An 11,694-nucleotide genomic window follows, 5' to 3' on the forward strand; every position below is an offset into this window, starting at 1 on the left:
TCCTCCCTTTAAGAACAGAAACCTGGCCAGCAGGGATCCTCATCAGGCCTTCACAAACTCTTTATTCATCTGAAGTTTACCTTTTTAAAAATCCCTTTTCTCTGTTAACATAATAGTCTGAGCATCAGAGATGGTACAAGAGGAAATCGTTTCCATAAGGACACACACACACACACACACACACACACACACACACACACACACACACACACACACACACACACACACACACCAGCTCTAACCTTACAACAAACGTTCACGTGACAGCAGATACCTCGCGCGTCTTCAAGCAGTCTGGACCGCCGCTTGTTATCTCCTAATTTCTTTTCAACACTGATTTAAATACTGCAGATCCAGACGTTGGACCTGAAACACTGGAGAGCACTGAAATGTGTTAGCTAGGTTACAGAGCAACGTCCAACACTCGACTGTTTCTGTTACAGGTCCGTCCTCAGTACGACCTTCGGTAGCTGTCATTTCCTCCTGGTTTTTCGGATCTTTGTCCCGTTCCAGTTTAAATAAGACACTTAGTTGCTTTGATTGATCCCAAATATTCTGTCAAGTGTTAACAGTAGACCTTGTTGTGTGCAGCACTTCTGGATTCACCTGAGGAAAACAAAAAGGTACATGTAAGGTTTTCTATACTTCATGTAGACATTACCTGCTGATGACTAATGCTAACCTCCCACCTTGGTGCTGGAGTCACATGTTGAGTAAGGGGATCTGCCAGATCATGATGGTAGAGGTGGTGTCCTCATGGCGAGACTGCTTGGTCTTCTTGTTGACCCTGCGGTGTCCCAGACCTCCAGAGACCACCAAGAGAGAGCTGACATCCACCTTACTTGAGCGGCGGCCTCTCTGGTGATGGGCCGGGTCGTGGAGCACATCATAAAGGGCCCCGTCCTCAGGCCCGTGCTCCAACGAACCCTGGGATGGAGCCAGCGAGCCACAGGACGAGGAGGACAGGGAGTCCTGGAGAGCCATGGCAGTGCAGCCCGCCTCTCCCAGCCACACCCCTCGTCCCTGCGAGGGGGTCGGGGCTGAGTCTGATGGAGGCTGGGTGCTCTCCACATCCTTTGACTCTGCAGGCTGCAGTGGGCCTGACGGCTGGTTACACACTGCAGCGGCGGCGGTGAGGAACTTCACCGGTCCGCTGTGAGCATGTAAGGACACCATGCCCCGACCTAAGAACGGGCACGAACATTCAAAGTTAATCTCAGACTTGAACCTGGACATGTTGTTTATCATAGATGCAGGTACACTCCACAGTACACTATGAACCTGAGTGACACCCCGTTCTAAATGTGATGTCAAACCAACCTTTGTAGCTGTAACAGCTTCAACTCTTCTAGGAAGGCTTTCCACAAGGTTGGGGAGTGTTTATGGGATTTTTTAAAATTTCTAATTCATCCCAAAGTCGTTCTATCAGGACCCTGTGTGGGCCCAGTCAAGTTCATCCACACCAAACTCGTCCATGTCTTTATGGACCTCGTTTTGTGCACTGGTGTGCAGTCGTGCCATCCCCAAACTGCTCCCACAAAGTTGGGAGGATGCAGTTGTCCAAAGTGTCTTTGTATGCTGAAGCATTAAGGGTTCCTTTCACTGGATCGAAGGGGCAGAGCCCCACTGCTAGAAACCCCCCCACCACCACCAAACTTTACACTTGGCACAGTGCAGTCAGATGAGTACCGTTGCCCTGGCAACCCTCAAACACAGACTGGATTGTCAGATGGAGAAGCGTGATTCGTCACTTTGAGAAAACGTCTCCTCTGCTCTAGAATCCGGTGCTTTACTCCACTGCATCCGATGCTTTCATTGCGCTTGGTGATGTAAGTCTTGGTCACCATGGAAACACTGTTCCTGAGCTAATATGAAGGCCACATGAACTTCGGAGGTCTGCTATAATCCCACTAACAGCTGACTCTGGAACATTTAGTGGTGAGGAAAGTTCATGACTGGATTATACACCTGTGCCATTGAATTGACTGGAACACCTGAATTCAGTAACTTGAATGGTTGACTGAATCATTTTGGGACTATAGTGTTGGTCTATTACTGCACCTTTAATGTCTCACAGCAGAAATGAGGACAAAAGTTGCACAATGTAACTTTTGTAGTCAGTGCACTACAGGTCCAAACAGCTGCCCACATACACCCACCATGCAGTGATGTTAGAGTGTTACCTGTTACTTTAGGGATGCCCTGCAGCCTGGGGACAGAGAGCGCTACAGTCACTCCCAGGTTGGTCCCTACCAGCAGCAGACCATGACAAACCAGCAGACTGCTCACCGACACTCTCTGGTTCCCTACAGAAAAGGCAGAAACATCAGTTTAGTCACACCTAAATGAATGAATGCTTTCTGGAGTAAAACCACAGATAGGTGTTTATAATGAGACGCAGCTTAGCAAACGCATCCTCCCACACCGAGCGCACAGTCACAGGGTCACTTTACCAGGCTGCATAACAACAAACCACAGTGCAAAGCAGGGAGGGAGGTACGAGGCAAAATCTCTGCAGCCATCATGTTCAACGCTCACTTGTCTCCAGGGCAACGTAGAGAGGAGCCTAAATAAAAGCAGCTCTTTTCAAGTATTTGAACAGAGTAAGTGAACTATTATAGTCGCTTTGAGTCAAACAAACAAACACAAAAGTGTTACGTAACAGAAGGAGTGAGGCGTAATGCAGCAATTAGCGAAGGAGCTCTGCCTCTATTCAGAAAACTTCGGGCGGTTACAATAGAACAATCTGAGCCGACCTTTCCTGCGGTCACAGACATCGCTGTGAGGCCACTTTGCAGGCTAAAAGCTGCGATTGTTCGGTTAACCTTTCAGCAGCAATAAATTCACCGCCTTTGTTAAGTGACTTATTACGTGGAACCTGGAACTCATCTCAGAACATCTCCACTTGGTGCCGTGAATGCAGTCAGACATATTTATCATATTTTTTATGACTGTAATAAGGATCTGGGGGTTTTGTAAAAACACTCTTCCAGTCCTGCTATGTGGGCGGCGAGACTGTCGTGAGTCATTACTGCTGCAACAGCTTGACTTGAATTTCCTCCCTCAAAGTAATCCTCTCGGGCCTTTAGCCAAAATTACTGCCAGTCTATCTGCCTGACCCTCCCCACTAGAGCTGACCCCTCGCATGAGGCGCACGCTCCACGCTGCCACACTTCCCGGAATCCTGCCAGATATGCGGGCAGGTACTGGGCCTGCGTCTTACCACATGTGCTTCTAATGAGAGTCCAGAGTTAGCAGAAGCACGCAGACTGCCGGTTGGGGGTCTTGCTCAACTTCCTTCTTTCATAATATTTGGAGTTCCCCACCCAGAGGGTGAACTAAAATAAACCCGGAGTGAACGGCAACACGACCAGGCTTTGGCCTTCATCCTTCACCAGAGCACTTCTTTGATCGCCACTTAGTCTTGACAACCAGCAGCAGGACGCCGGAGTAAATCCCAAACACTGCAAAAACACCCTGCATCAGCCTTTCAGCCTGGAAAGAACTCCGATCAGCACATTGTGAGTAACAGCAGCGTCAACTTCTTCTATCGCGCACCCTGAAATGCTGAAGGCAGGTTTGGTCTGATTCATACCTGCAGTCATCAGTCTGTAGGTCTGTGATTGTTAGCCAAAGATCTGGAGACATTAATTTTAGACCTGTGGTGAATCTAAACGAGAAGTCATAATTACAGTTTCTCTCTATTGGCAGAGACATTCAAAGGACGTGATGATAGAAAGGCTTAAAAATGGCCACAAACCATTAGCTAGAAGGTAATGTGGGACACACATGTTATCATTTACAGCTTATCAACACAAATAATCCCTTAATTTCAGTGCTAGTCTAGCATCCTGCCAAAGAGAAGAACAGATTAAGACAAGTTATAACAGGAGCTGTTTCATGTTCAGCTGCACAGTTTTCTCCTGTCCACTCGGGCCTTTCAGATCTGAAATGTGCGTCTTTATTCAGCAGTTTGTGCAAAACAAACAAAACAAAAAAAACAGTGGCACACAAACGAGAAGAACTGAAGGTGTTATTTACCCCCCCCCATGTTTGCCTGCCAATAGGCCACGCATGGCTGCCTATTTAGGTCACCGAGCGGCAGACAAAGGCAGGCTAGTCCCTCAGCTCGGCAGCCAACCAGTCGCCACCATCCTCTGAGACATCATCACAGGCAGCCTGCTCCCATGATGGAGTACCACCCTTTGATACGTTTACTAAAAATATTACTCTCATTTTCACCAAGCACTAACTCCATTCACTCTTCTCACTGGGTTTTTCCATATTTCCTTCACTTTTTTACTTCTCACATTCCAGTTTACTTAAGAGGTGCAGCTCTGCACCGAGCTGCCCGCTCACATGTTTAATCCCGAGCAGATCAGGGAGACATGACAGGCAAAAACAGGTTTTTGTTCATGCAGTGTAGATTTTAGGATTTGACTTCTGTAATGAAAAAAGAAAAAACAGAATTCAGAAAACGTGCAATATAACAAATAATTGCCTCCATGCGAGCGATTAGCTGGGAAATTTTCCTACAGGGAACATTTACATATATCAGAGTTCACGGAACGCTTTGTTTATGAAAATAACAGAAAAAATTGAAATTTTACGGCTGCTGACAGGAAAATTCTGGATTCTGAACCCGACTTCGTCCAATATTCAGACGGTTTTATAGAGAAACTTTATGTCCAGCAGCGTCTCCTCTCATCTGTCTCATTGAAATGAAAATATCCAGAATAAAACTCGAGCAGGCTTCCCAGTGTGGAAACTACCACTACTTACCTTAAATCTCTTTCAGAAACACGAGCTACAGTATACGTTACAGGGAAAATGATGATGCAATTACAGCGCATTAGCCAGAGGTGCGTAAAGAGCTCCCGTTCAAAGATGGGACTCAGCAGAATTGCTCCAACATGCTTGAACATGAGGAGAATAACCCCACCTAGAGCAAGTCCTACTTTCAACACTGCTCCTTTGATCGAGTCAGCCCCGATTCCATCTCCACTCCTGCGTTCTGAGCTGCAGAAAAGCCCAAATTGCATTAGGACCTTTCACAGTAAAATGAACTTCCTGCTTTCTGATAAGCTGATATCATTATGATGACTCTGTAAATAAACATTACAGGATGGACAGAATTGCAGCTGAACGAGCGCTCGGTCTAAAAATATCGACGGCCGTCGTGCTGACCGTTCCAAATAGAGTTTGTGCAGAAACGGCACATTTCTTGGTTTCACTCCGTCCTCCAGCAGCAGCCTGCAGGGATAAATGCTGCCACGAAACACAGAGTGGAGTACAGGTGAACTCCTCCGTGTGACTGCTTTATTAAAAGGACGTCGCGACCACACAAGCCGGCAGAGCTCGATTTGAATGCTCGCTGACAGGCCAGAGACTCGGGTTTTTATCAGAGGAAGTCGGCTCTTAATGGCGAGGCCCAGAGGATGAAAGCGCTTATGTGCTGCCGTCTGTCCCACAACCAGCTTCCTCTGTGGTTTCATGGCTTCCATTAGCTAATATGGATAGTGAGGTCCAGAAGCAGGCTGCTTTTATTATTTACATCTGTTAGATAATGAGCACTCCTAACACTGAATGTGAGGGGGGGCTCTCACTCTGATAATGTTATTTGTGATTAGGGATTTCCTTGAGTACACTTTGTTTTTCTAAGTTCAGTGTTTTCAGTGAGCTGCTTTGATTTCTGTCTGAAGTATGATGGAGCAGAAATGCAGTTACGCAGCGCAGCACAGAGTAACTGTGGACGGTGTCACAGCTGTATGTTTCACAGCAGTCACTCACCAACTTTCTCCATCTCAGTTTTTACTCCTTTGATTGGCTTGTTGTGTCATTTGTGTATTTTTCTTTGTGTCACGATTTGTCTTCGTGAAGGTTTCGTGCCAACTTCAGATGTTCTTTGTTATTGCATTTCTGCAGTTTGTTCAACGAGTTTGTTCTTTTGGGCATTTCAGAAATAAAGTTCATCCTTGTATGTGTACCTGCCTCCTGCTGTGTGTGTTCAGGTGCTCACTTTGGCTACAACATAGCATGATCACCTGCTAATCACAGAACACGCCGTCAGTGGAAGAAGAGGTTGGATGCCATCCATCCTTTTCAGGGTCGCTGGAGCCTATCCCAGCTGTCTTAGAGTGAGAGGCGGGGTCCACCCTGGACAGGTCGCCAGTCTGTTGCAGGGCTAACACACAGACCGGAGACAACCAGTCGCACTCACATTCACTCCCAGATTCACACATGTGGGCAATTTAGTGTTTCCAGTTAGCCTAACCCCACCAATTGCACATCTTTGGACTGTGGGAGGAAGCTGCAGGACCCGGGGAGAACCCACGTGAACACGGGGAGAACATGCAAACTCCAAGGTTGGATGCTGTTCAGAGAAATATCACAACATTTTAGCCATGATAGAAAAATCAGGTCCCAGGACTAAACGCACACGGGCTCAGTAACACCACCAATGCTGAAGCTGAGGAGTAAACGCAGACAGGTGGATTCACAAAAACAACACAAAAGGTGGAACATGCAGTTCTAAAAGGAAGCCTGACTGTCAACATTTCTAAAAAACTTTCAGCCCGCGGCTGTCGGTGTTTCTCAGGACAAAGGAGGGAAAAAGTGGCTGAAAACTGTTCTGATTGGACCGGATAAATCCCGACTTCGCAGCCCACAACAACAGCTCCCATCATTCTTTGAGGCTGTGTGTTTTTGGGTCACGCTGACATAACGCAGCAGATTACAAGAGTCGAAGAAGCAGGTCACTGATGACTGCGGCACGCAGAGATGATTTCATCTGACCTCGACATCATCAGCAGCAACGTCTGCCTCAAACACATCTGCAGCAGAACGTCACCGAAGGTAAGGACAGCCTTCGTCAGTCACAAAGCTTCCTTGCTACAGGACACGTACAGTAGACTCACTCAAAGGTGTGTTGGGAGTGATGCAAACTCATTTGTTTCTGTGACACACGCACAATAACTGTAACTCCTGTTTTCTTTGATACAAGTTGCTGAACAAATATTTGCTCTGCTATAAAAACTCTGCGCTCAACTGTGGACAAACTGTGCATGAAGCACGGCTCATTTAGAACCATTAAGACCGCTCAGGTCATCAGCTGCAGGTCTTTGAACTGCACCCAGGATTAGATCTCAGCGTGCCGAGGGCGCTTTCTGTTCTCTGGAACACGCTGCATGTGTCTGCATTCACAAACCTGTGTGTGTATAAAGCTTTCTTTTGGTATTTTTATGGTCTTAAGATATTGTGGCCCTACCTAGGGTTTCATTTTTTATGTTTTATGGGAATCACAATGATAAAGCTGCAGATTCACAGCATGTGAAGGAGTGGTTCAGTCTGCAGTGCTGTGGTGGAACCACACAATAACTCTACCCACTCTTCATGACACTCCCTCATAGTTGCATTTAATCTAAAGTGCAAAGATTTACTCCATCATGTTTCTGTCAAAGCAGCTGCCTTTGATTGTATTTGCCATGGTCATGTTGAAGTTCAAAGTATTCTGATTACTCAGGATTTAGCTGTAAGTTTGAGTTGTGGGGCGAGTCAAAGCAAACTCTTCAGTTCGGGATCAGCAACTGGCTCAAGCAGCAGCTCAGCCACAGATACACCATGTGCTGTATGTAAATGTGACGTCACGATCGTGTGACTTATTAAAAGGATGGTCCTTTATTTGTTTTTAAAGCGTTTAGATATGGCCTGGATTTCCTTTTAACACACAAAGCTGCCTTAAAATCAACTTGACAAAGTCCAAAGTGTTTTTATGCGGCACCATGAGCAGACAAACTGAGAGGTTTCTGTTTCCTTGTTTAGACTAAGGAGCTTTTGGAAAAAGGAGTGTCACAAACAGAAGCTGCCTGCAGCGATGTTTGCTAATAAGTGGAAGACACCGAGCGTGGTGATGCGAGGTGACGGGGCATGTATCACAGGCCGCGGCTGCTGGGCTGGGCTGGAGCAAATATATCTGATGGGATGGTCACAAGATTAGAAATCAGCAGATTTTGTCAGGCAAACTCACATTACCGAGTGATGCTGAACACACGGGGAGCAGTTCTCACTGTGGTAAAGGTGGCGAGCCTGAGAATCACAATCAAACCACGCGGCAAGGCGGGGCTTCTTAAAGTCTCTGAATATAGTACAAAATGTAACATTCACTGGTCACTGCGTAGAAGAAAGCAAAGAAAAGAAGCAGAGCAGCAGTTTAAGCAGCACAGTGTCGCACATTAGCTGCATGCAACATGTGCTGTTCAAGTTTTCATTGGATAGTGACAGATGGAAGAGGAAGGTCCCAGCTAGGTTTTATTGGTGGTCACCAATAAAACCCCAAATAGACTTGAAAAGTTAAAGTTATTAACTTTATATAAGACTTAAATTATTATTTAAAAAACAGTTTAAAGCTGATCCGTGCTCAAGTCGGGGGAATACGAGCCCAAGTTATGCAAAATCATGCAAGATACTGTATCTAAAAATATGCATGAAACAAGTTGAATTTCAAACCTTCCACTGTAATATTTAATAGTCTGTGGGGATTTGAAATGCTTTGCCAGTCTCAAAGTGAAGATTATGTCTTACCTGGAAGTATACTGTGGACAGGTGTGGCGATGTTGATGTCCTGCAGGTGCTCTAGGGTTTCGGTGTGGAAGAGGCGCAGCGTGGAACCAGAGCTGAAGGCAATCCATATGCCCACCCCGGCCACCACCATGTGTGACACCACCATGCCCTCATCTTGGTGGGCCTCTAACTGCCTCTGAAGGAGAAGAAGGTGACACGAGTTCCTCGTTATCTACTGCAAATTTACTGGAACTGAGACCGAGGGGAAGACCTGAAGACCAGGCGTGCATTCGTCGCGTGACGCCATAACTAATTTCAATTAAGCACAGTCTACATGACGTAAAGGCCAAGAAGCTTTTTATGAGAATATATTTCACACGTCTCAGTAGGTCAAAGCTGTTGTTGTTTACAGTGCACAGGCTGTCACATGTTGGCTGCGTGACTATGAAGTGGAGAAAGCAGCACTCAGCCCACAGAAAGTCTGCCTCACACTGGCTGCAGCAGCCCACCCATGCAGAGCTCTGCCTGATTATGCTTCAGGTGCAAAACCAAGGCTCACTACACGCAACAGCACCAGAGAACGATTCGTCCGACACACGAAGGCGTGTTATTATTTGTGCTGTAAATGCTTTCAGTCGCAAACAAATACGTTTCATGCACGTCTGCTTCACTCTGGATCCTTCTTTCAGTTATTGAGCTGAAAAAAAAAATTCGTTTTAAATATTTGCTTTTTAAATGAGTCTTTGTGAACAGAGACCAATAAACTAGACCCATTCCACCAGCGTGGATTGCATAATCTCACCGTGTGGGCAGGCTCGTATTTGGCTAAGCAGAGTTCATTCAGTGTTTTAGATAAATGTGGAAATGAGGAAACGTGCAAATAGACTTCTGTGTTTTGATTTGATTAATCTTATATTTATCAGATGATTAAAGTTTTAGAAGCTCAGTGCTTCTGCTGCTCCGTCTGACTTTTAGTTACCTCTGTGGACAAAGTGTAAGTGTGCAGTGAGGAACAGAGAGCCATGCAGGCAGGTGGGCCGACATAATGAGCTTAATGAGGCTAAACTGATTATGAGTGAGTGCATGTCAGAGGAAAGTTACTATTCCTGGATCCGCAGCAGGCGCTTCCATTCCCTGAATCCGACCGGGACACACACGGAGCACCATTCATATTCCCGGACTCGGGAGGGAAAGTACTGGGAACGGTATTAAACATTTAGACATGATGGTTTTTCTTTCATTACTGGCGGGCACAGATACTACTAACTTATTTATTTTCTAGAGACACAGACTCTAAAGAGCGACTCAGATTTCCCACAAACATGACAGAGCGATACGAGGCGGGCTGGGGCAGAGACGCAGACAGGAAGCTTTGTTTCCTCCACACAGAGTCTATCTGCCCGTTTCTGATGGACATGTGTTACTACTGTAAGAGAAGCCTGGGCGACATACCTCTACAGAGTGTGCGTGGGTGCTGATGATGAAGACCTGCCCACCCGATGAGGCCCAGAGGTGCTCCTCCACAGCTAGCATGGCCTTCACAGGGAGCACTCCCAGCTTCAGTAACTTGGGCTTGTCGCTGTTCCACGATCCATCTGTGAGAAGCAACGCAACAGTCAGTTAAACTCACTCCACACAAGCTACGCACAAACGCAGGACGCACACATCCACCGAGGAATATCTAAACATCTGAAGTCGGTTAAACTGCACAACAAGTAAAGTGAAACGACCGACCTGCCTTAAGATTTATTGCAGCTACATTTATTTATTTATCATAGGGACCATAAACCGAGACCTATTCTTCTTTTAGTGGTTAAGAAGAACATTGCACAGTCCATAAACAATCCCATAATAGTGTGTCTGTCTTCATAAATGTCATCTGTAAAGGTCGTCTGCATCTGTAACTGCTCCTGCCGGTAGAGTGGCCATTGATGGTTTCTCCATCCTTCACTATGAATATAGATGGGCTGCGAGCATTAGTCAGAGCTGCGCCGAGTCCCACACACACCTCCTACACACTCTGTTCTACATGTGCACCTACAGCACCAGCTCTGCTGCAGTCAAACACCCCCCGCGGTGGCTTCATAAATCAGCAGCTTGCACTTCTGCAGCGCTTCTGCTTTCATCTAAATTCAAATATTGAACTTGTAAACATGTCTGAGAGTATTTGATGCAAAAGCCTCCGAATGAACGCGAATCCAGAGAGCCTCCACCAGTCCAGATTCCACATTCCCTCGGCTAATCTAGACCAGGAAGCGACTGAGGCCGCCTCGCCAATATTGTTTGTTTAACAGAAGCACAAAGGCAGCTATTGAAGGGAGAGGGATGGTGTTTCAGAGGCGGTGAGGGTGCCTCAGAAAGACTCAGGAAATAAGGTGATATTCCGCCGAAGGAGCTCGGCGTATGTTACTGTAATAGTCACGCTGTGTAGGTGAGCGTACGAGAGAAAAAAGGCAAAAGAAAAGACAGCAGTGCCAACTTGCAGGCTTATGTAAGTCTTCTCTGCTGCGCGTCTGCCCACAGCTCTTCTTTCTTAAAATGAAGCATTTCCTCATGTTAATGTCAGCTACAACAAAGTGTGCGCACGAGTGCACGCGAGCAAACGCTGAACGCTCCAGAAGCAAACCCATCGTTTGCCTTCTAACAAATATCACTGTGGACAGGAGAAAGTGGGTGACGGAGGCACACGTCACAGACGGGTCTGTGACGTGTGACCTTTGCTGAGTCACTGCCTCCTTCCTCCGTCTCTCTCGCAGACAGAAAGTGACTGCAGCTGGACCAGGCCGACTCCACAGCACAGCAGCTCAGCACTGACAGCTTTAAAGACGAGAACATTTCAACCTGTTTGCTTTTTAAAATCTTTGATTTTTTTAGGTTTATATCAAAGATTATAAACTCATAAGCTCTGTGCTTCTCTGGACGTTTGATTTAAATGCTAATCAGGCACAAGCGCAGTCAGTCACCGTGACAAAGCACTTGAGCAGCATTACAACACGAGTGTGGGGAACAGTTTCCCCACCAATGTATGCAGGGTGAGTCATCGATTTAGCATCGAGCATCATGTTCCTGAGACAGTGACGGAGCTGCTGATGGGTAGAAATCATACATATCAAACTCTGAGGGCCTGGCTTTGCT

The 11,694-nt window shown here is 46.5% G+C and overlaps 1 protein-coding gene across 3 annotated transcripts in view; it reads right to left on the reverse strand.

Annotated features, from left to right (window-relative positions):
* Positions 1-75: 75 nt before the first annotated feature.
* Positions 76-11,694, reverse strand: part of arhgef10 (Rho guanine nucleotide exchange factor (GEF) 10) — a 44,755-nt gene continuing 33,136 nt past the window's right edge. For all 3 annotated transcript variants that reach the window (XM_085392510.1, XM_085392509.1, XM_085392511.1), the window contains 5 exons: positions 10,012-10,154; positions 8,581-8,755; positions 2,184-2,306; positions 690-1,184; positions 76-606 (listed from right to left, as the gene is read on the reverse strand). In XM_085392510.1, the coding sequence (XP_085248636.1) occupies positions 703-1,184; positions 2,184-2,306; positions 8,581-8,755; positions 10,012-10,154 (923 nt within the window). In that variant the 3' untranslated portion in view covers positions 76-606; positions 690-702. The remainder of the gene's footprint in view (positions 607-689; positions 1,185-2,183; positions 2,307-8,580; positions 8,756-10,011; positions 10,155-11,694) is intronic.

This window comes from Rhamphochromis longiceps, linkage group LG19 (assembly GCF_057381845.1).
Source record: "Rhamphochromis longiceps isolate RC_006_pf linkage group LG19, R_longiceps_female_GT1.1, whole genome shotgun sequence".
Taxonomy (NCBI): domain Eukaryota; kingdom Metazoa; phylum Chordata; class Actinopteri; order Cichliformes; family Cichlidae; genus Rhamphochromis; species Rhamphochromis longiceps.